Below are 25,027 nucleotides of genomic sequence, written 5' to 3' on the forward strand. Positions count from 1 at the left end.
GTGGATCTCCTCCTCATGGACTACACCAGATTTGCCAGTTCTTGCTGTGAGATGTTACCCCACTCTTCCACCAAGGCACCTGCAAGTTCCCGGACATTTCTGGGGGGAATGGCCCTAGCACTCACCCTCCGATCCAACAGGTCCCAGACGTGCTCAATGGGATTGAGATCTGGGCTCTTCGCTGGCCATGGCAGAACACTGACATTCCTGTCTTGCAGGAAATCACTCACAGAACAAGCAGCATGGCTGGTGGCTTTGTCATGATGGAGGGTCATGTCAGGATGAGCCTGCGGGAAGGGTACCACATGAGGGAGGAGGATGCCTTCTCTGTAACGTACAGCATTGAGATTGCCTGCAATGACAACAAGCTCAGTCCGATGATGCTGTGACACACCGCCCCAGACTATGACGGACACTCCACCTCCAAATCGATCCCGCTCCAGAGTACAGGCTTCGGTGTAACACTCATTCCTTCGACGATAAACGCGAATCCGACCATCACTCCTGGTGAGACAAAACCATGACTCATCAGTGAAGAGCACTTTTTGCCAGTCCTGTCTGGTCCAGCGACGGTGGGTTTGTGCCCATAGGCGCCGTTGTTGCCGGTGATGTCTGGTGAGGACCTGCCTTACAACAGCCCTACAAGCCCTCAATCCAGCCTCTCTCAGCCTATTGAGGACAGTTTGAGCACTGATGGAGGGATTGTGCGTTCCTGGTGTAATTCGGGCAGTTGTTGTTGCCATCCTGTACCTATCCCGCAGGTGTGATGTTCAGATGTACCGATCCTATGCAGGTGTTGTTACACGTGGTCTGCCACTGCGAGGACGATCAGCTGTCCGTCCTGTCTCCCTGTAGTGCTGTCTTAGGCGTCTCACAGTACAGACATTGCAATTTATTGCCCTGGCCACATCTGCAGTCCTCATGCCTCCTTGCAGCATGCCTAAGGCACATTCACGCAGATGAGCAGGGACCCTGGGTATCTTTCTTTTGGTGTTTTTCAGAGTCAGTAGAAAGGCCTCTTTAGTGTCCTACGTTTTCATAACTGTGACCATAATTGCCTACCATCTGTAAGCTGATAGAGTCTTAACTACCGTTCCACAGGTGCATGTTCATTAATTGTTTATGGTTCATTGAACAAGCGTGAGAAACAGTGTTAAAACCCTTTACAATGAAGATCTGTGAAGTTATTTGGATTTTTACTAATTATCTTTGAAAGACAGGGTCCTGAAAATGGGAAGTTTATTTTTTTGCTGAGTTTAGTTGGTGTGGACAGCCTACCGTCAATCATACCTTAACATTGTTGCATTGGATTAGATACAAAGTATCTAAGATGAGAAAAACATCTCTAGACTGTGGTTTCTCACTCTACTGTAAGCCATCAACCACACCTGTGTGGTGTCAGACGCTTTGCTACTTTCGGAACATCTCGGCCTTGAGGCTGCATGATTATCAGCAGGTGCAGGCAGTTTTCAGCCTGAGAACTAAAGCAGTACATCTCCATTACCCAGTAATTTTCCGTCATTGTGCATTGCAAGCATACAAAGGTTATCACATATATACAGTAATCATGGCATTGGTGTAGCCCCACATCCGATCCCCAGGGTAACCCCCAACACTCTTCTTGCCAATCTTCTTAAGATGTTTGTTGCTAGGCAACCAATATAGCTAGCTATCTAGCTAGCAATTGCAATCATGTTAGCATACTTTGTACTGAGATTACTGTTCTAAAACATGTTCTTGGGTTTAAAATAATAAATTCTGAAACTTTCATGTGAAGTTTGAGTCAATTAAACATGTTCAATTTCTTTCATGAGTTTTTTTCTCTCACTGCTCTGAGTTTAAGACAGGGGTTTAGCTATGTTGGAATTAAGAACATTTCCAATAACTTCATTTTCAAGAATCAAATTTATTCTTAACTTTTTGCTTACAGAGAAACATAAGATCTGGTTTTGGTTTTGTTTTTAAATCCGTATTTTAGATTTTAAGGTAAGAAAATGTATCTGGCAGAATTGTCCATTTACAAGTATTTTCACATTTGTTTGCCAAGAACATTTATATGTTCAGGTACTGTCACGGCCGTCGTATGAATTGGACCAAGGCGCAGCGGGTTGAGTGCTCATATTTACTTTATTGAAACCGTACGAACGAACGAACAGGATGCAGGCTAAACACAAAGCTATGCAACTACCCACAATACCCCATACAAAACAACCCCTATACATAGGACCTTCAATCAGAGGCAACGAGAAACAGCTGCCTCCAATTGAAGGTCAAATCAATAAACTGAACATAGACGTAAACAACCTAGAACTAACATAGAATACACTAACCTAGAACCTAAACCTAAAACCCCGGTACACTCTAAACCAACACCCCTCTACATGAACACATAGCCCAAAAAAACCCGAACCACTCTAAACAAAAACCCCTACTACATAAACACATAATATAACAAACCCCTAAACACTCTAAACAAATACCCCCTGCCACCTCCTGACCAAACTACAATAACAAATAAGCCCTTTACTGGTCAGGACGTGACAGGTACGCTGGTTGAAAGTTACCCCAAAATTTTTGTTTTTTTGCTTACATCACACTGCATTGAGAGCACCATAGCAGCAAGCACAATTGAAAGCTTGAAAAATACTTCTCTATCTGATACAATGTTGAGAACATGTTAGTACAAACACAGAGCTGTAAATACACCAAAGACTATCAGAGATGGAACTAGGTTAGACCTGTCAAAACGGTGAGCGGTTCAATGTCACAAAACCATACACTTCCTTGTATACTGTATCCCACCCGTGTTAGAAGACTACAACATCACACATTCTAGTGTTGGAACTTGTAATGCTGCTGCATGGAATATCTTCTAATGCGACTCGGCGCATCCAGTGGCAATGTCCACAATACTGTAGGTAAACCAGTACTGGTTACCTTCAGACAAGTCCCCTGACACTTGTGGGGATTGTAGAGCATAAAAGAGACCCCCATCTTGTTCGGGAGAATCTCAAACACTGCTATAGCTTGGCCACCTTCCACCGCAGATGCGGAAGGCCGATATATAGGTGGATGCAGTGGGTTTAGACGTAGCCCATGTTACTTAGATTGATGCACGGGTGCGGGAAATAGACTCTCTTTTTAAAGGCCCAGTGATTTTCCTGTGTTTTGTTTTATTTAAAGGCCCAGTGATTTTCCTGTGTTTTATATACAGTCACATTCATTAGGTACACCCACCCACCCTCGTACCCTACCATTTACATCCAGAACGGCCTGAATTCTCTGGGGCATTCTACAAAGTGTCGAACCGTTCAACAGGGATGTTGGTCCATGCTGACGCGATAAATGCTGGCGGTACATTCATGCTGCGAACAGCCGTTACAACTCATCCAAGAGATGGTCTATTGGGTTGAGGTCTGGGGACTGTGCAGTCCACTCAGGTAAAATGAACTCGCTGTCATGTTCCAGGCAATTGTTTTTCTATTCTTCAATTGTCTAGTGTTGGTGATCGAGTGCCCACTGGAGCCACTTCTTCTTGTTTTTAGCTGATAAGAGTGGAACCGGGTGTGGTCGTCTGCTGCAATAGCCCATCTGTGACAAGGATGTTCGTACTGCACCGTTATTTGTCTGTTTATGGCCCACGTGTTAGCTTGCAGGATTCTTGCCATTCTCCTTCGGCCTCTATCATGAACAAGCTGTTTTTGCCCACAGGATTTCTGCTGACTGGATGTTTTTTGTTTGTCACACCATTCTAGACAGTGTCGTGTGTGAAAAGCCCAGGAGAGGTGTTTGAAAAGATCACCTGAAATTTCAGCCTGTTTTGATGAGATGGAGTTTTGGCCTTCCATGTTGACATAACCATGTGGTAAATGAGTTATTAGACCAATAAGAAAGAGAGTTCCAAACCTCTCTGCTAATAACAGCACATTTTCAGTTTGCTCTTTGCTAAGAAGCTATTTTTATTTCTTTTGACCATTTTCATTGAAAGGTACTTAATTGTTATCCAGAAATGATTTGATATTGAGATAAAAATGGCTGCATTGGACCTTTAACGCATCATGTTTGCAAACACATACTTTAACATGCATATGCACTGAAAGTGACACACTATATCAAGTTATTAAGACACAAACATGAATTAAAACAAGTAAAGATTTTTGGGGAAATATTACTGGGATTTCAAGAAGCATTTGATATTTGGAAGAGAGACAACAACATTTCTGAGAGAATCATCTTGTCAAATGAAACTCTGACCTGGGATGTGGCACAGAGCTACAGCAAAGAGCACTACACAGACCTGGCCAGTGTGAGGAACCTGAATGAGAGCAAGAAGATAGGGAAGATGGTACCAAAGGGCTACCTGTATGCATGGATCGGCCTGTTCAGAGACAAGAGCTGGTCGGACCAGAGTAACTTTTCATTCAGATACCGGTGGTCAGGAAAACACGATAATCTCTACAGGAGCAGTGTGTTGGTGTCTTGTAAGGCGAATGGGAAGACTACACGTGCGATGAAACTTCCCTTCTGTTGCTACTGTGGTGAGTTATATGTTATAGTGTGTGTGTGTGTGTGTGTGTGTGGTGTGTCGACATGGTCTATCTGATGAGCAAAAATGGATAACACTTGACACCCAGCGTCATAACACATTATGACACGGTCATAACCATGTCATAACAGCTGACATGACCTGTCATTACCTGTTACAATATGGTCATAACACGGTCTTGACACATACACCCTTGACTTTTTCCACATTTTGTTACATTACAACCTTATTCTAAAACTGATTAAATAATTTTTTCCTTCATCAATCTACACACAATAGCCCATAATGACAAAGCAAATACAGGTTTTTAGAAATGTTTTCAAATGTATATAAAAACACCCTGAAATATCACATTTACATAAGTATTCAGACCCTTTACTCAGTACCTTGTTGAAGCACCTTAGGCAGCGATTACAGCCTTGAGTCTTCTTGGGTATGACGCCGCAAGCTTGGCACACCTGTATTTGTGGAGTTTCTCCCAATCTTCTCTGCAGATCTTCTTAAGCTCTGTCAGGTTGGGTGCGAGTGTCACTGCACAGCTATTTTCAGGTCTCTTCAGAGATGTTCGATCGGGTTCAAGTCCGGGCTCTGGCTGGGCCACTCAAGGACATTCTTGACTGTGTGCTTAGGGTCATTGTCCTGTTGGAAGGTGAACCTTCACACCAGTCTTTGGTCCTAAGTGGTCTGGAGCAGGTTTTTATCAAGGATCTCTCTGTACTTTGCTTCGTTCATCTTTCCCTCGATCTTGACTAGTCTCCCAGTCCCTGCCACTGAAAGCATCCACATAGCATGATGCTGCCACCACCATTCTTCTCCAAGGGATGGTGCCAGGTTTCCTCCAGATGTGATGCTTGGCATTCAGGCCAAAGAGTTCAATCTTGCTTTCATCAGACCAAAGCATCTTGTTTCTCATGGTCTGAGAGTCCATTTTGGCAAAGTCCAAGCAGGCCTTTTACTGGGGAGTGGATTCCGTTTGGCCACTCTACCATAAAGGCCTGATTGGTGGAGTGCTGCAGAGAAGGTTGTCCTTCTGGAAGGTTCTCCCACCTCCACAGAGGAACTCTGGAGCTCTGTCAAAGTGACTATCGGGTTCTTGGTCACCTCCCTGACCAAGGCCCTTCTCCCCCAATTGCTCCGTTTGGCTGTGCGGCCAGCTCTAGGAAGAGTCTTGGTGGTTCCAAACTGCTTCCAATAATGATGGAGGCCACTGTGTTCTTGGGGACCTTCAATGCTGCAGAAATGTTTTGGTACACTTCCCCAGATCTGTAAAATATGGTGGTGGATTTTTTTATGTTATGGGGCTATTTTGCTTCCCCTGGTCTTGGGGCCCTTGGTAAGGTCAATTGCATAACACATTTTACCCATACCAGGATATTTGAAACCCATTGAAAACCTGTGGTTTTGATTGAAGAGGGCAGTCTGATGGTTATCAAGGATCTGGAAGGATTCTGTATGAAGGAATGGTTTAAGATCCCTCCTAATGTGTTCTCCAACTCATAAAATATTTTTGAAAAAGTCTGTCGTTATCCTCACAAGGTAAGGTATTGAAAGGTATTGAAAACAGGGGTGTCAATAATTTTGACCCCTACCTTTTTGAGGGGAAAAAAAGATTACTTGTTTAACAAATATCTTTCTCTGAGCAACTGTATTTGTATAAAATATTATTTCCATACAATATATATTTTTGCATACAATATAGCTCTATATTTTAATAATTTATTTTATACAGTCATTGTTGCTCATCTTTATCAAGGGTGTCAATAATTTCGGACCCAACAGTATGTCAGATGACTGTATCGGTATCTGTTAGTCCCAGTGAAGAGTGAGGCTAGAACATGGACCTGACTGATCCTTCCGTTCAGGAGGCCATCTTACAGCAGGTGTCTCACCTGCTCTTCCTCTCAGCTATCATTTACTACAGATTTGCCTGTCTTCCGCAGCAACCATTAAAAGTACCCTTTAAAGCATCTTATGCCCTTGGTCATGTTTATGACTGCCCATCGCTGATGCTATAATGTGTTATGTAGCTTTATGAATGCATACATAAGGGGGTGAACAGTGAAGTGTTAGCCAGTGCTGGCTGTATAGTCGGTAGTCAGTACACAAAATGCTGTTTTATTCCTCAGATAAAGGAGCTGAGGGAGAAGTGGATGTCTGATGTCAAACTGAGACGGAAGGAGCAGCCCGATGGAAAGATCTTCCACAAGGAAGAATAGAGCAAGAAGAAAGGAGGAAAAAGTGAACTGAGTATGAAGTTGCAACTGTAAATATTGTTACAGGAGGCTATTTCTGACAAACATTTCAATTAGCCAAAACCTAAAACTGGCCTTATCATAACCATAACCAACCCCTTAACCCTAACCTAATTTAAAACAATTTGAAAATGAAATATTGGCTTGCACATCAGTCAGGTCCACTTAGTTTGCCCCAACTATTATTAAAAAAAATCATTTTCTTTACAATCTCTAGCCAACAATAGTTAAATATTATTACTACTGCTACATTATGTCAAACTGCATTTTGATTTTGTTGGTTATGAATTGTTCAAACAATAATTCCAAGAAATGTCAATGTTTCACCATTTAGTTAACCTTTATTTTATCTGGGGGTCCAAGGTCTCTTACAGATGAGCCCTGAATTACATAAATTACAGAAAATACACATGAATATAAATACAAAACGCAAGCAGAAAGAAAGAAAATACACGGTCATAAGAAAATAACACATTCATCAGTAATAAGGTCCTAAAATCAGCTTTCTGAATTGCCATAGAGGCACCAAAACATCAAATTTAAGAACATTTTGAAGATCGTTCCACAAATAAGGTGCATGAAAACTAAAAGCTGATTTACCTAACTCAGTAGAGACCAAAGGAATTTCCAGAGTTAACCATCCCTAAGACCAGGCGTGGCAACTCGTATGTCTAAAGTTTAGTAATGACGTTAGGTAAAGTGGGACTTTTTGTAAAAGTGCTTTATAAATGAAAACATAGCAATGTATCAATCTACGTGACATCAAAAAGGGCCAACCAACTTTCCGGTAGAGAATGCAGTGATGAGTATTAAAATTGTCGCACGTAACAAAGCGCAATGAGCTATGATAAACTGCATCTAATGGCTTTAATGAAGTACCAGCTGCTTTCATATAGATGATGTCGCCGTAGTCTAGGACCTATAGGAATGTTGACTGAATAATCTGCTTTTTACTATTTATCGAGAGACGGGACCTATATCAATAGAAGAAGCCCATTTTTATTCTCAGCTTCTTAACTAACTCATGAATATGCTTTTTAAAAGACAGTTTTTCATCTATACAGATATTTGTAAGCAGGGACACGATCAATATTGACACCATCCAAAGTACATATGCTTAACACAGAGTTATTTTTATGCGCTCTAGAGAACTACATATACTTTTACCTGCATTCAATACTAATTTCAGGTCAATAAAGTTTTTCTGTAATACAATGAAGGTAGACTAGTTCAGACAGAGCTTGGTCACCCGTGGGGGCAATAGCATAAACAGTACTTTAGGCATACAAGTGCAGGTTACAATTTTTTACAGACTCCTCCAGTACACGTTTGTGGGTGATCACTTCATGGTGCCTGATGACCCGCTGGGCCGAGAAGGACCCCATCTCGATGACTTCCTACGCTCACTGCACAGGTAACACATACATATGTTAATGTAAACAGTAAAAAGTACAGGACCCAGAATCAACCCCTGCAGGACACCTTCCATGTCATTGATTCAATGTATTTACTTTTCTTGTTATTTCTAAGTGTAAACAACTATCTTAACATGACAAACGTGTGTTTGAATTTACATTCTGTGGGTCAATGTAACAGTCCCCACAAGGAGAACATGTGTAATTGGTTAATTCATTGATTGATTAATGAGATTTGATTGATTATGATATTTTTTCAATATTACCAATTAATGATTGTTCAATTTGTTAATTCTTATTGTGGTTTATATGCATTTTCTAACTCTTCTTACAATAATATTATTCCTATTTCAAACTGCATTTAAAGTATGAATATACAGTATAAAATAAACAAATAATTGTCTTATTACATGAACTGTAGTTTAAAGAGTAACATTAACAAAGTTATACTATTGAAGTACGGCACTTCTGAGTTTGAAATTATTAATTAGAAGTTGAGCATCATCAACTTAATAATTTCATGCTGTTATGTCATATTTAATAGATAACATTGTACACTGAATTCAGCAACACAGCTCATCCCTAACACAAAATCCAACAGTGGCCAGAAGTGTTACAATAAATAAAATAAAAATGTAAGGGTACGAAATATGTTTTAAAAATAGTTTTGCAGTATTTAAGTCCTGTTTCCAACATAAAAATCTATTAAGAAACATAATTTGAATATCTGTCTGTTTTTTAACTAAACCTATCATTCAAACACTTAAATAATATACATTAATACATCAATATACACACACTATGGACTAGACTGAATAGAAAGCGAAAGTTATTGGTCTTCGAATATTAGTCTTATTTTTCTGGAATACCACCTCAAACACACACACACGCCCTCCCCCATCATTCAGTCTTCACCCCCCTGCTCACTCTCCATCTGTTGCTGCAGCATAAAGTGTGACAGTGAATTGATGTCAGTCACAGTAGGGTTACACTGCAGCACCAGAGTAACAATGCTGTCTTGTCCTGGGAACACCTGGGATAATCTCTCCCTAAGTCTGGAGGTCTCTGCTGCACTCCTCTCCATATCCAGGCCAAGGCCCATCCCCGGAACAAGGTCCATTCCAGGGCTACTGTGTCCAGCCTTAGCCTGCCCCTTCCTTTTCCCTCTGCTCTGGGCCTGGCTGGACTCTGGCTCCACACCGACACCTGGTGTTCTGTCCCTGAACTTCAGGACCTCTGTCTGGGCCCTGGGGGCTTGGGGGATGGGGGTGGAGGCAATGCCTGCAAATGAGTGACTGCCTGGGACAGGAGTCCTGAGAGAGAGAGAAAGAGAGAGATAGAAAGAAAGGGAAGTAGGGAGAGAAAGAGTATGAGCAATGTGTACATATTTATGTGGGAGAAATCTAGTCAAAGAGTAAGAGGAAATGTGTATGTGTTACCTGTGCAGTGAGCGTAGGAAGTCATCTAGATGGGGTCCTTCTCGGCCAAGCGGGTCATCAGGCACCATGAAGTGATCACCTACAAACGTGTACTGGAGGAGTCTGGGTAATACAAAATCAGTATGACACTGAGACCTAATTTACAGCTTGTATTATTCCTATCCGAACAGCTGTGATTAGGATGACATGCAGAACATGGGCCTCGCATTTACTTGCAATTAAACCTTGTTCATAAAATGCGTGCACTCCGGCCACATTGTGTTCGGATCTAACTTTTCCCTCCCATTTATGCAGATCATTTGTGGTCACAATTAAATTATATACAGTGTATAGCCTATAGGCCTACATAAGTGGTCACCAACCTTTAATGAGTGAAAATGGAAGCTGAGATCTACCGCTCAGATTAATTTTTTTACATGAATTAAAAAACGTAAGCCTACGCAACATTAACCAATTAAAAACAGTACTGTAGCAATGAGGTTTGTGCAGTGGGCTACGAGCCCAAAACATAAAAATATTTTAGGTAGGCCATATGATCACACCGGTAATAGATCAGTTGTTGTAATACTTGTGAAGCACAGCTGAGGGAGCAAAAATTTAAATCATTCTCTTTTTATTATACTGGGCCAGCATCTGTTGGTCAGTCTCAGTGGAGGGAGAGAGCAGCAGACAAAGGGTATGCCTCTCAACATCCCTCAGCTCTCCTTTTCCTCCACTAACACTGACCAAAAAGCGGCACAGTCTTCCAGATAATACCGAAACTCAGGTCGCACCGAATTATTTCTGCCTAATGCACAAATTAATGTTGTTACTCCTATGAACAGAGAAAGTTAAATATTTCTCGATATTAAAAGACCCAAGCCGCTAATAATAAAAACACAAGCCTATAGATACACTTTCCTACTCATTCATACTTCTGCAGTGCTGGTTGTAGCGCGAGTAGAACACATTTTATGGCTTATAAAAGTTTAATAAAAAGCTCATAGCGTGGAAGTGAGAAAAATTGCTTTTATTCATACAACGTGACAGAATAACCAACCCTAAATGGAGACAGCGGGAATGGCCCATTCGACACCGCCGCAACTTCGGCAGCCACAACTGGCCCGTCTGCCGCCGCAACTTCGGGTAGCTGCAACTGGCTCGTCTGCCGCCGCAACTTCGGGCAGCTGCAACTGGCCCGTCTGCCGCCGCAACTTCGGGTAGCTGCAACTGGCTCGTCTGCCGCCGCAACTTCGGGTAGCTGCAACTGGGGCGGCAGGGTAGCCTAGTGGTTAGAGCGTAACCGAAAGGTTGCAAGATCGAATCCCAGAGCTGACAAAGTAAAAATCTGTCGTTCTGCCCCTGAACAAGGCAGTTAATCCACTGTTCCCCAGTAGGCCGTCATTGAAAATAAGAATGTTCTTAACTGACTTGCCTAGTTAAATAAAGGTTAAATAAAACAAAATTTAAAACTGGGCTGTCCACCACCGCAACTTCGGGCAGCTGCAACTGACCCGTCCAGCCCCGCTGTAACTGGCCAGTTACAGCTGCCGCCGCAACTGGCCTGTCCGCTGTAGCTGACCCGTCCCACGCCGCGGCTTCGGCAGCTGCAACTGGCCAGTCTGACGCAACTTCGGCAGCTGTAACTGGCCAGTCTGACGCAACTTCGGCAGCTGTAACTGGCCAGTCCGACAACGACGCAATTTTGGCAGCTGCAACTGGCCCTGCCCAACAACTTTGGCAGTTATAGGCCTTTCGTTGGCCAGCTGCCGAAGTTGCGTCGGACGTGCCATTCCCGCTGTTTCCATTTAGGGTCGGTTATTCTGTCACGTTGTATACATGTTTGGAAAAAGGCGCAGGAATACGTAATAGGGAGTTTTAATATTCCACCCAAAAATACAACATGCCATGAAAAGGCACGGGGACGAAGCCCAAAACATACACATATACAAAAACACAGGGATGTAACCCAAACAAAAGAGTGAGGTTAAACCTCTAATAAATACACGGGACGAGACCCGTAATAACAAGTGCACAACAATACACGGGACGAGACCCGTAATAACGAGTACACCATACACGCAGCATGAAAGCCGAAACAACAAAGCACAGGTACTCTCAAGACCAAAGAACATGGGAACAATAACCGATAATTACTAATCAAGGGAATTGGAAACAAGTGTGTGTAATGACAGTTCAGTGACACCTAGAGGCCGGGGACGTAGACCTCCGGAGTTGGTGGACGGAATGAGCAGCAGAACCGGGGAAATCCGTGACAGCTACAATAGGTTATTATGTCAATGGAGTGCTATTCAACTTTTTCACGTTAACTGTTTTCCATCGTTCCCTTTGAGCGTCATCTTAGGCTATTTCGGAATGAACATGCCAATATTTGCTGACATCTTCACTGCAATATTGCAATAACTATTTACCTATTCCGGACTAAACTGTGGGCATATATTCGGCACAGGTTTTATTGCATATTGTGATGAGTGAGAATGTGATCGTTGGAACAGGTTATAGAGCAAACAATGCAGTTATTACAACATAAATTGACAATAAATGACATCAAATCACATTATCTACCGTAGCTTTGATTGGACTGATCATGTCAACATCATACTTTCAGAATCTTAGCTAGCAAGCAATCTACTGGCAAATCCTTTTCAATCCTTGTCATTTGAAGAGAAATTATAGATAAAACGTATCGATGCTCATCGGCCATTGGACATAAGCATTACACAGTTGGAAATCGCAAATTCAACAATGAGTGGTTTGGAAGGAATCAGTGGCTAACTGCCAGCGTTGCAAAGCAATCACTAGCCTGCTATTCAGTGGAGAGGGTGTTTGGTCCATGTCTGGGTTTAAGGGTCTCTTTTACAAGCTTAAAAGGATAAACATTCACATGCAACACCATGGGCCAGAAAAGGTTGAATATATTGGTCATGCTGTCAATCCAGCATGACTTCTGCTGCATTCAAAACAACTGGAAAATTGGAACTGGGAAATCTTAGACTTCAGTGAGTTCAAGACAACTGGGAACTCGGACTATACGCTTTGAGTGGGGAACTCTGGCCTCTTTCTAGAGCTCCAACCTGAAGATCACTTATGTCATGATTCGACCTTGTTTTTTCAGAGTTCCCAGTTGTCTTGAAAGCACCATAAATCCAGAGAATGCCAGACTGAAGACGTTTTATGACAAAATTTGCCCACAAGAAGGACTGCCGCGCCACCTTCCTGTTCAAGTGACCACAGCAAAACAATGTCCAAAAATATCTTGTATGCTACTGCATAAATTATGTAATATGCCAGCGAGATATGTATACTGTAGCTAAGAAAGTAATACTAAGTGTATATTTTGTAGTAAGCTGTTAGTAGCCCTAATAATTTGGAACCTTTCCCCCTCATAACATAGCCTACTGTTTTGACTTGGTGGTGTACATGTAGCCTATAGCCTGTTTTGGATAAATGTCATCATCGAATATTGTAAGAGCTTTCATTGTCTGCTTATATGCCCCTTTATTTATCCCATGGTTCTGACTTGGTGTACAGGGAGAATACTGTAAGAGCGGTCCATGTTCTGAATTATATCGCTGTACATTTGAGAACAAATAGTTATATTCACTACGTCCGTCTTAGCTCGCTCATTAATGTCTTAATCGAAATTACGGATTGCCTCTTATCCGCTCATCGTTCCCTTATGCCATAGTTTGTACATCTGAATTGTCAGTAGAAACCACATTTTGTTTAAGCAAGTCAGCCATATCAGCTATGTTTTTTAAAAAGGCAGTACATAAGACTGAATGAACTGTTTCGCTGCCAGACAAGGCTCCGCTGATAGCCAGGTGTAGCGGTGGTAAGGATTCACTCCATGGTGCTGAAAAGAAAGCTCTGCTGTTGGGACAGATTTATGTAGGCCCAAACAGTTTGTGGACACCGTTTGTCACCGTTTTATAGTGCAATTAATGTATTGTTTAGTGTAGTGTAGAGTTTGCCCCACCAAGATATACATGCTAAAATCGCCACTGACTAGGCCTAGTCTATTTGTAGGCCTACGCCTGCTGTTTCAAAAAGACCTACCTAAAGCAAAATATCAGAAATAAATTAGCCTATAGCTTACCGGATAATGCAAAGACACAATATATGAAACTTGATGGGGAAAGTCTGAAGGGGAGAGAGAGACGGTTATAGTGCGATAGTGATGAAGACGAAATTGAAAACTCCAAACAAAAATGATATGCACCTGTCCTAAATAATGATCCGCCGTTGATACATTTTAGTAAAACAGGTGGTTAAATGCCGACACCACATTTTAAATTTGTGTGCAGTAGTCCGCTCTGCCCTTGCTCTTTTTACATTCAATAGGTGGAACACTTGAATAATGCTTTATTTTAGATGGAGCACTGATGATGTTACCCACTGAATGTGGTCAGGCTGGCCTAATTGCATTTACACTGAGAAAATCTGCATTTAGACCTGGCATGAAGATGCGTTTCTTGATATGTGAATACAAATGTGCATACAGACAGCATTTTTAAAACAAGAATGTAAATAGGGTCTGATGTTATTGAGATATGAGTCCAATATAACACTTTCAAATTAAAGGGGTGTTGGTTCATACAAAAGGATGACTTTAGTTGTCAAATCCACTAAGGCAGAATGAAAATGATATTGTTGCTGTCCTGTGCAATGCACACATATATCCAAAATCTATTTCATTGGACAATTGCTAATATACAGTCAACTTATTGATAAAAATATGTCATGCCAATTGCATCTCAACTGTTTCCTCTCCTCCATTCCTTTCTTTCTTTCTTTCTCTACCTTTTCTTGATGATGTCCATCCATACAGGGGACTCATCCAGCAGGTCTCTAAGGTTGTCATTTGTCACGATCACTCCATCTGTCCTCTCGGCCAGCTGCAGCATGACCCTGCAGAGAAGAGGGATGGAGGACGAGGGAGGAGTGCAATGGGGACGTCAATTCATCCATTTAGAGAATATTCCATACTAAGCACGAACAAGCCTTATAATGAACATATATAACTTAAACTGTAACAAAGCTGTTCATAATCAGTTTAAAGGGAGTTTATAAAATATATTAATGTAAAGTTTAGAAGCCGTTAATAAGCAGTTTAGAAGCAGTTATTAATATAAAGATTGTAAGCTGTTTATAAGCAATGTATATAGTTTAAAAGCAGATCTATAGTATGACAGAAGCGAGGGTCCAACCTGTCATCGTATGAGTTTATCCTCTTCCCCTGGACCTCTCTGGAGGGGGTGTAGGAGAGCAGACCCAGGTTCTGGAGCTCAGTAAGGTAGTGCTGCTCTGAAAACAACACAGACCAAAAACCGCTAATTTACAACACAGTATACAGAGTCACACACATTTGCCACAATTAATCAATTCCGTAGGGATAATACTATACAGGCTTGGGGTCAATTCAGGAAGGGAATTAATTAATGGACAAATACATTAATACCAAATCCATACAAAAAACTTCACTTCCTGAAGTGACTTGACAAAACTGGTGAAATGAAAGAACTGGATGGATGTAAATTCTGGCCTTCCAGACGGACAGGAAGTGTTACCTTTGACCCGGGGGTCTCTCTTCTGCCTCCACTGGGGGAGCAAGGTGCTGATTCCGCGATGGCCGCGGTTCCAGAAGTGTTGCACGGCCAGGGCGATTCCTCGACACGAAAATAAATGACCCAGACCGTGACTACAGAGGAGTGAGATAAAAACATTAAATACTGCTGTGTAGTATACTTGTTATTTGAATTATGAAAACAATAGCTGTTAGTTGGAGCATAGCATTACAACTAAAACAGCTGTGTTTTTATGTAAAGCAGGGGCCACACTGGTATGTCACTTTGTTGTTTCTACACTGCTTTCAGTGAAAGTGTTTACTAAATAACTTAATGAATGAATGAATAATCTCAACATTTTGCCTGCTCTTCTACATTTTCCATCTTATTTTTAATCTTTTCGTCCTCTCACTTCTCTCATTCTCACCTCATGGCAACATTGCTCCCATCGATGACCACCATCCTGAGTCCTGGATCTCCTGGTTGGTCAGTCAGCTTGAGGTCAAAGGGCGTCTGTAGTCCTTCCAGGAAGCGCTGCTGCCCGGTCACTAAAGACCCTGCTGCCATGGGCGGGAGACCCCATATTTCAACAGCCGGGGTAGGGAGACCCTTTCTTGCTGGAACCTCTGCTGCTAGTGTAAGGAAACCCCGTTTCTCCTTCACTCTGGTTGCTGAGGAGTTATTCACAGTGAGGGTGGAGTCTAAGGTGGTCTGGGGTGGCTGCGTGAGAGGGTAAATGAGTTGATGGGGAAATAAGGGAAGTTTGGTGGGTTGTGGAGGTAGTGTGATGGGGTAGGTGGGCTGGGGAGGCCCTCTGACTAAAGGGGGGCTGGCTCGACGGGGGGTGTGTGTCTGGGCGGGTTGCGGTCGTGTCTGTGTGGGGTTCTTCTGGAGACCATGTGTCGGGAACGGAATCTGGTTCATCACAGCATTCCACTGAACCAGATCCGGTTCAACCCTAACTGGGCCATCAATGGTTCGGTTTGGCACTTTCACTCCTCCTAACTCATCCGTTTTCCTTTCACTCATTCCTTTGGCACTCTTCCTTTCTACTTCTCGGTTTTCAGTAGTTGTGAATGGTTGTGCCGGTGCCTTCCTCTCTTTACCTCTCTCCTTCTCAGTTTCCTCTTTTCTGCCCTTCATTTTCCGAACCTCTGAGACAACCTCATCCAACTCTCTTGGTTCGTCATGTACCCTGTCCTGGGATTTGGCTTCTGTCTCTCTGGTGCCCTCTCTCTGTAGCTCCAGGAGTAGCTGACGTATGGACAGTTCAGGTAACATACTGTATACTTCTGTTACCTTCTCCTCTGTGTACCCACAGTTGGCCGCAGCTCTCTTCAGCACCCCCAGTACAAAATCCTCCTCGTTCCCCACCTCTCCTCCCTTACTGTCTCCTTCATCGCTCTCCCTGCCCCCCTCACCTCTCCCCCTGTCTACCTCTGTTGAATCCTTGGACAAATCATCAGACAATCCTCCACCCCCCCCTCTTCCCTTCTCCGCTCTTTGCTCTTCTCTAGCCCTCACCCCTTCTCCCACGGCTCCCTCCATCTCCACTCTTTTATCTATACTGCTTCTCTTTCCTCTCACTTCTTCACCTCCACTCTCCTCCCCCTCTCTATGCTCTAGCTCCACAAGGCTGTTCATGGCCAGTCTGGTCCGGTCCTGCTCTTGTTGCACCAGGTCCAGGATCTGGGAAGCTTCTCTGGGTCTGGTCTGAGCTAGGACCCTCAGTACCACGTCTTCCGCATAGCCCATAGCTGTGAAGAACTTCAGAAGCAGGCCAAACTCCTCCTTGGTCCCTACTGACAACATCATATTCCCTTCTCCCTCCTCTATCTCCTCCTCCTCTTCCCGGGGTCCTTCCTCCTTTACCTCCTGTGGGGAATGCCCTTGTACCCCTTTTGCCCCCTCCGACCCCTCGGCTCGACCGCGAATGTCTTCGTTTTGGGGGAAAGAGTGGAAGATGGGATCTCGGGGGGATGCTTCGTTCCCAATCCCTCCTTGTGTCCCATATCTGCTTCCCTCTCTACCTTTTACAGGTGTGGTAGTGACCGTCTGTTGAGAAAACAGTCCAATATTCCGTAGACCAGGGTCTTGGTTGTGGTAGGAATGTTCGGAAGGTTTGGTCGTTGATTTGGTAATTGAAATCCCCTGTACTTCCTGTATGTCCCTTGCCTCTCCAGCTCTGGTCCCTATTCTGGTATCCATAAGTGTTAGTGCCTCTAATTCGAATTGGCTGTCCCATAGTCTCTGTGTATCAGTGTCCATTAGACCCACTCTGTCTCTAGACCCCCCAAGACCAAGGTTCAAGCCCAGCCCTGGAATGGGGTTTGAGCCCAGCCCTGGACCGGGATTTAAACCCCCATGACCTGGGTTTGAACCCCCATGACCCGGGTTCAAGCCCCCGGGACCAGGGTTAGATCCCAGCCCAGATTCCCTCACCAGATCCAGTAAAGTCTCCTTCACTGCTCCCGGTAGCACTAGCAGGTCCAGAGTGTGCCTGTCATCCCATCTCTCCACCAGGGACTTGAAGGCCCGACGGGAATCCAGGGTCTCGCCTGCTGCCCTGTCCCTAGGCTCGCTGAGTCGTCCCTGGGTGCCCTCGGAGCGCTCCACAAGGTCTGTGATCAGGGAGTAGGCCCTGACCACTGGTTCTGCCAGACCTGAGATGAGCAGGAAGCCTGGGGAAACCACCTGGAGGAAGGAACATTTGAAAAAAGGGAGAAGATCAACTTTAGTCTTATCTCTCAAGGACTAAAGAGACTCAAACCCACAACCTCCTTCCTCTCCTCTAATGTGCATTTCCTTCTTTCATTATCCATCTATCCATTTGTGTGTGTGGTGTGTGTGTGTGTGTGTGTGTGTGTGTGTGTGTGTGTGTGTGTGTGTGTGTGTGTGTGTGTGTGTGTGTGTGTGTGTGTGTGTGTGTGTGTGTGAGCATACACTTGTCTGTATGCCTGCATTTGTGTTTGCGCCTGGGAGCGAGCATGTGTATGCTTACCACTATGCGAGCCGAGGTGTTTCTGATCAGGCAGTCCATGAACAGCCCCCGTGCTCCACAGAACACACAGTGAAGGACCCCTGGATACGGAACCTCCTGCGGGGCCTCCTGGTTCACAACTCCCTTAACAAACAACTGGAGGAGAGAGGGAGCGTAAGCAACTTCCACACAGACCATCCGCTGGCATGGCGCAGTGCTATATTAACACACTACCCCTCTGTCAAGAGGGGGGGGAGGTGTTAGCGATGGGTGGAAACTCAGGACACTAGACAACAAGGATTCTTAGTCAGCCAGTGTTAAGTCTGGAACAGTATTGGTACAGGGCAACCCCAAACAGTTCAGCTGGATCAAAGAGGGAGCGCAGCAGGAGAAGCTCACCCTTGAGAAAGACTCCTCCACCCCGAGCGAGTCAGACCTCTTCATTATACAAGCCCATAGACGAGCAACCCAAGCAGAAAGTCAACCTCCCAGTACAGAGCACTACACCCTCACTAAAATGAAGGATAAATTCACCCAGCTGGAGGTAAGGCAGGTGGAGCTGGGAACATCAGGTGAACACACTCCAGTCAGCACAGACCCAGACAACAATACAGCACAACAACACCCCCCCAACCAGACCTGGTGAGCTGGAGGGGGAGAGAGACATGTCAGAACTCTGGATTGTGGTGTGACAACTTCAACAGGAGAAAAACAGGAGTGGAAGAAGAAGGCCCAGTGGCAGGAGAAGAACAGAGCACTAGAGGAGAAGGTAAGAGTGTTGGAGGAGAAGGTGAGAAAGATGACGTGTGAGAGAGAACAACCCATTAGAGAGCTGGCCTCCCCTGAAGAGAAGCAAGCAGAACAGCCCACCTCAGATCCTGACCATAGCCTCGACATCACAGCAGGACAGATAAATGAAGAACCCCAACCCCAGGGGATCCCACCCCCTCTGAGCACCCCACCATCAGCCCCCCCGATAGCCCTACTGAAAACCCCCCTACACCCAATGAAGACATACATAAGCCACAGATTGTACTTCTTATGGACTCAAACAGGAAATATATACAACAAAATCTACTTTTCCCCAAACACAGTCTCTAAACTCTGGTGTCCAGACCCCCCCCCCCCCATGCCCACATCCCATATACGCCCCTTCAGATCAGACCTATGGCCCTCCTGCCTACCCCATGGCCCCCACTCTCGCAAAGAGGGCCTCAACATGAAAGTCACACATACAGTGAGGGAAAAAAGTATTTGATCCCCTGCTGATTTTGTACGTTTGCCCACTGACAAAGAAATGATCAGTCCATAATTTTAATGGTAGGTTTATTTGAACAGTGAGAGACAGAATAACAACAACAAAAAATCCAGAAAACCGCATGTCAAAAATTGTATTAATTGATTTGCATTTTAATGAGGGAAATAAGTATTTGACCCCCCTCTCAATCAGAAAGATTTCTGGCTCCCAGGTGTCTTTTATACAGGTAACGAGCTGAGATTAGGTGCACACTCTTAAAGGGAGTGCTCCTAATCTCAGCTTGTTACCTGTATAAAAGACACCTGTCCACAGAAGCAATCAATCAATCAGATTCCAAACTCTCCACCATGGCCAAGACCAAAGAGCTCTCCAAGGATGTCAGGGACAAGATTGTAGACCTACACAAGGCTGGAATGGGCTACAAGACCATCGCCAAGCAGCTTGGTGAGAAGGTGACAACAGTTGGTGCGATTATTCGCAAATGGAAGAAACACAAAAGAACTGTCAATCTCCCTCGGCCTGGGGCTCCATTCAAGATCTCACCTCGTGGAGTTGCAATGATCATGAGAACGGTGAGGAATCCGCCCAGAATTACACGGGAGGATCTTGTCAATGATCTCAAGGCAGCTGGGACCATAGTCACCAAGAAAACAATTGGTAACACACTATGCCGTGAAGGACTGAAATCCTGCAGCGCTCGCAAGGTCCCCCTACTCAAGAAAGCACATATACATGCCCGTCTGAAGTTTGCCAAAGAACATCTGAATGATTCAGAGGACAACTGGGTGAAAGTGTTGTGGTCAGATGAGACCAAAATGGAGCTCTTTGGCATCAACTCAACTCGCCGTGTTTGGAGGAGGAGGAATGCTGCCTATGACCCCAAGAACGCCATCCCACCGTCAAACATGGAGGTGGAAACATTATGCTTTGGGGGTGTTTTTCTGCTAGGGGGACAGGACAACTTCACAGCATCAAAGGGACGATGGACGGGGCCATGTACCGTCAAATCTTGGGTGAGAACCTCCTTCCCTCAGCCAGGGCATTGAAAATGGGTCATGGATGGGTATTCCAGCATGACAATGACCCAAAACACAAGGCAACAACCCATGTGTTTTGGGTCATTGTCATGCTGGAATACCCATCCATGACCCATTTTCAATGCCCTGGCTGAGGGAAGGAGGTTCTCACCCAAGATTTGACGGTACATGGCCCCGTCCATCGTCCCTTTGATGCTGTGAAGTTGTCCTGTCCCCCTAGCAGAAAAACACCCCCAAAGCATAATGTTTCCACCTCCATGTTTGACGGTGGGATGGCGTTCTTGGGGTCATAGGCAGCATTCCTCCTCCTCCAAACACGGCGAGTTGAGTTGATGCCAAAGAGCTCCATTTTGGTCTCATCTGACCACAACACTTTCAAGGCAACAAAGGAGTGGCTCAAGAAGAAGCAGATTAAGGTCCTGGAGTGGCCTAGCCAGTCTCCAGACCTTAATCCCATAGAAAATCTGTGGAGGGAGCTGAAGGTTCGAGTTGCCAAACGTCAGCCTCGAAACCTTAATGACTTGGAGAAGATCTGCAAAGAAGAGTGGGACAAAATCCCTCCTGAGATCTGTGCAAACCTGGTGGCCAACTACAAGAAACGTCTGACCTCTGTGATTGCCAACAAGGGTTTTGCCACCAAGTACTAAGTCATGTTTTGCAGAGGGGTCAAATACTTATTTCCCTCATTAAAATGCAAATCAATTTATAACATTTTTGACATGCGTTTTTCTGGATTTTTTTGTTGTTATTCTGTCTCTCACTGTTCAAATAAACCTACCATTAAAATGATATACTGATCATTTCTTTGTCAGTGGGCAAATGTACAAAATCAGCAGGGGATCAAGTACTTTTCCCCCTCACTGTATGTTAACATGTTTTACAGTTGAGATTAACCTTTTAGTCTTTTGCATTAACACTAGGTGGTAATTTCACTATATGTGTCATAAGGGCCCTGGGGTTTTTCTGATCACGTCATCTGACTGGGGAAAACTCCAAACCCTATGTTGTAACATTATATAGGACCCAAGTACCTATCATCTGTATTTAACATCTCTCTCTGTCTCTCTCTGTCTCTCACTCTGTCTTTCTCTCTCTCTCTGTGTGTGTGTCTCTCACTCTCTCTCTCAATCTGCCCCCCACCATTATCCCAACCCATCTCTCTCGCTCTCATTTTCAATACAATTTAAGGGGCTTTATTGGCATGGGAAACATGTTTTCATTGCCAAAGCAAGTGAAATAAACTATACATTTCTTTTTACAGTAAACATTACACTCACAAAAGTTCCAAAAGAATAAAGACATTACAAATGTCATATTATGTTCAAATAGTTAAAGTACAAAAGGGAAAATAAATGAACTACTTATGGGTTTTATTTACAATGGTGCTTGTTCTTCACTGGTTGCCCTTTTCTTGTGGCAACAGGTCACAAATCTTGCTGAAGTAATGACCCCTGCCAACTAATACCTACACTTACATTTGGTTTTGGAGAAATGATTTGCCTTCTGTAAGTTTAGGAAACATTTCCTTGTGCCTTGTAATTCCGTTACCAAATACCCACATATCTTGAAGATATTTTCAAATTTCTCTCCCTCATGTGGATGGAGGAAAATTTCACAGAAGTAACAAATAAAGGTTGACCTACAAATTAGTTAGTGTTTTTACTGACAAGAAGTTTGTTTATGAATTATTAAGTGAATAAAACTCATAATTATGTTAGGACTTACAAAAAAATCAGTAACAGAATTACTGCAATTGAATTGGCTACAATAGTAGTCAAAAACCACAGTTGGGTCACTTGCTACTGTCCTCCCTTCCACTGGCATACTGTTATGTTTAGCTCATAACAGTTTTGTTCTCTTTCTGTCGTTTGGTGGTCAAAGCAAGACTGTGACTGTCTTGACAATCTCTCCCTCTCACTCTCTCCAGTTAATGTCACCTCTACCGGCTCTTACTGACACCTACCACCTACCCTATTTCGATTTACTGTAACAAACATCCTCACCCACTGAGCACCGACCAACACTGGATGTCAATGTACGTTAAAAAGTAGTTGAAATTTGGTCCTGGCCGGAACAAATCTGAACCACTCATAGACGACTACGTTGCACAAGTTTGGACAGCACAGTACAGTAGATCTCAGTAGAGAACAGTACAGTAAAGACAAGTATAGTAGAGTAAAGTACTGTAAAGTAGAGTTCCGTACAGTAGGGCACACTAAAGTAGAGCACAGTATAATATACTGTACTGAACATATCTACTTTACTGTGCTTTACTGTACTCTACTGTGCTGTACTGTGCTGTCCAAAGTTGTGAAACATAGACGTCTATGATTGTTTCAGATTTGGTCTGGTCCGGACCAACCAAATGTGGTATTGTTTGGGGGCGGAGCTCATTACAATAATAGCCAGATGTGTAGAATAATACCCATATATGCAACAGAAGGATATTGCATATTTCTACCTTTGTTTACCAATTCAGGATACATCACCATGAAGAGAATGATATTCATATCCATAATTATGCATTTCTGTATAGTACAGATCAGGGATCCATAATGTAATTCCATTACCGTAATTCCATTACAGTAGTTCCATTACCAGATGTAAATCCACTTCACCTACTGTAGTTCAATAACAATATTTTGGGGGGGAAAATGTGGTCGCATAAAAAACTGAGGGAGATTTGACCGCAATTCTGTTACCAAACCTTGTGAATAGAGTTGTAATGGTTTGTTAAACTTTCAAATCAATTGTCCTTGTTTAGCATACATTTTAAAGTGAAAAATCTGAGTCAAAGCGTAATTCTATTACCATGAAATTGCCCATAACATTAAAACTAAGAATTCAGAATAATAATAATATGAGTAATTTCTTACTTTGGCAGCCACAACGTCCTTCCTTCCTCCTTTTAGTTTAAGCCAGATCTGTCCATCATGTGGCAACACAGCATCCTCCTCTCTCCCGATCATAAAGGACACCCCAAATATCCTCTCCAGGGAGGGGTGGAAGGACAGTAGGGCTCCGCGTAGCGCTCCAGAACACGCAAACTCATCCTCCACCTGGTCCTCTCCTCCTCCTCCATCACTCCATCCTTCTCTCTCTCTTCCAGACACTGGAGAGAGATGGCTCAGGGCAGAGGCCATGGGAATGGGGGGTTGTGTCAGAACTCACTGAGAGGGTGGGAGAGAGATATGGAAAGAGAGAACGAGACACACAGAAATAAATGGCCTGTCAATTTATTCTATTTCCATAAAAATATGAATAACTTAATATGCCCATGTCAGGCAATGATCTGCCATAGATATATATAGAGAAACAGTCATGTTGTTTTTTTGTAGGCACTAACTCCGCCATGGCTCGTTGGACAAAACCTATGGGGAAAATGAATGGCGTTTTTGGATAAACGCTGAAAATAAGGTCTGTGGTAAACACAGGCTTAGGAGATCTTATACGTTTTGTTCTAGGAGATCATCTTCATCAGCTAACGTCCATTTTTGTGAATTTTGAAGAAGTTATGTAATAAAAATAAGCACATAAAGGCTTAATAACTCAAAGGTAATGTTAGCTGACTGCTATTATTTCATAGAACAAAACGTATAAGATCTCCTACGCCTGTGTTAACCTTCATTTCGGCGTTTATTCGAAAACTCTATTCTTTCCCCGTTCACTTTTGTCATAGGGATGGCTGAACGAAAGAGGTAACTCATTTCCGGGTTTTAGGACTACAAGCTGGCGAACTCTATGGGTCGAGAGAGGTTTGCCTCGCGAGACTTCTCAGTAGGAATAATAACAGGAATTGACAAACATTCTCTAAACCCAATCTCGTCCACAGCTAACAATAGTTTTATTTAATTTACAATGTTAAATGTAGACTTTACATTTAAATAATATTATGAACAAACTCAACAATTCTCTAAACGCATTCCTCCTTCTCCCGAAGTCGCTCTCTTTCACTGTGGCTCAAAATGTAGATTTCTAATAGGCTATTGGAATAATTTGATGCTGCCTTCTGCGAACTTAAAATAATACAGTACAAAAATCATAAATACCGTAAGATCAAAAAACGATGTGCCAGACCGACAGTAGCCGTTGGTAAAATAAAACGAGATAAAGTGTCAATTGAACAACATTTGAGTTTCTGTCTGAACTTGTATGGTCTTCAAAAACGAAACAATAGACACAACAACGTAAATGCTAGAGTATCTGCGACATTCATAAAGTCAACTCAACTCCTATCTCTTGCCAGTCACATGCACGACTTCAATTGGTTATTATCGGTAATACCGTAAACCGACAGTTAAGTTAAGTTGCATATTCATTATTTATTAAATATCGTTGGTGCTTTAGAATTAGGACTAACGGTTTTACAGAAATATGACATTCTAAGTTACTGAATACTTGTAAAACCAGCACATTAAACCCGACCTCTCGGTGTATGGTGACACCAGGAAACAAAAATGCGCAGATACACCAGGCTGTACGATCAAAACACAGAGAGTAAATCAAGAGATAAGGGGAATTCCATTTACGTCA

General features: G+C 43.3%; 1 protein-coding gene across 2 annotated transcripts; it reads right to left on the reverse strand.

Annotated features, from left to right (window-relative positions):
• Positions 1-7,119: 7,119 nt before the first annotated feature.
• Positions 7,120-24,785, reverse strand: LOC106608968 (NEDD4-binding protein 1). 2 transcript variants are annotated; one of them, XM_014207238.3, is made up of 9 exons: positions 24,544-24,785; positions 23,371-23,664; positions 18,221-18,355; positions 15,647-17,913; positions 15,223-15,353; positions 14,863-14,959; positions 14,456-14,563; positions 9,653-9,754; positions 7,120-9,526 (listed from the first exon to the last, which is right to left on the reverse strand). In XM_014207238.3, the coding sequence occupies exons 2-9, from the start codon at positions 23,635-23,637 to the stop codon at positions 9,118-9,120; spliced, it is 3,516 nt and encodes a 1,171-aa protein (XP_014062713.3). In that variant the 5' UTR covers positions 23,638-23,664; positions 24,544-24,785; the 3' UTR covers positions 7,120-9,117. The 2 variants fall into 2 exon arrangements, with proteins under 2 accessions (XP_014062713.3, XP_082833669.1); XM_082977543.1 differs by lacking the exons at positions 7,120-9,526; positions 9,653-9,754 and adding an exon at positions 10,646-13,795.
• Positions 24,786-25,027: the final 242 nt, after the last annotated feature.

Source organism: Salmo salar, chromosome 07, assembly GCF_965601325.2.
Source record: "Salmo salar chromosome 07, fSalSal1, whole genome shotgun sequence".
Lineage (NCBI taxonomy): Eukaryota > Metazoa > Chordata > Actinopteri > Salmoniformes > Salmonidae > Salmo > Salmo salar.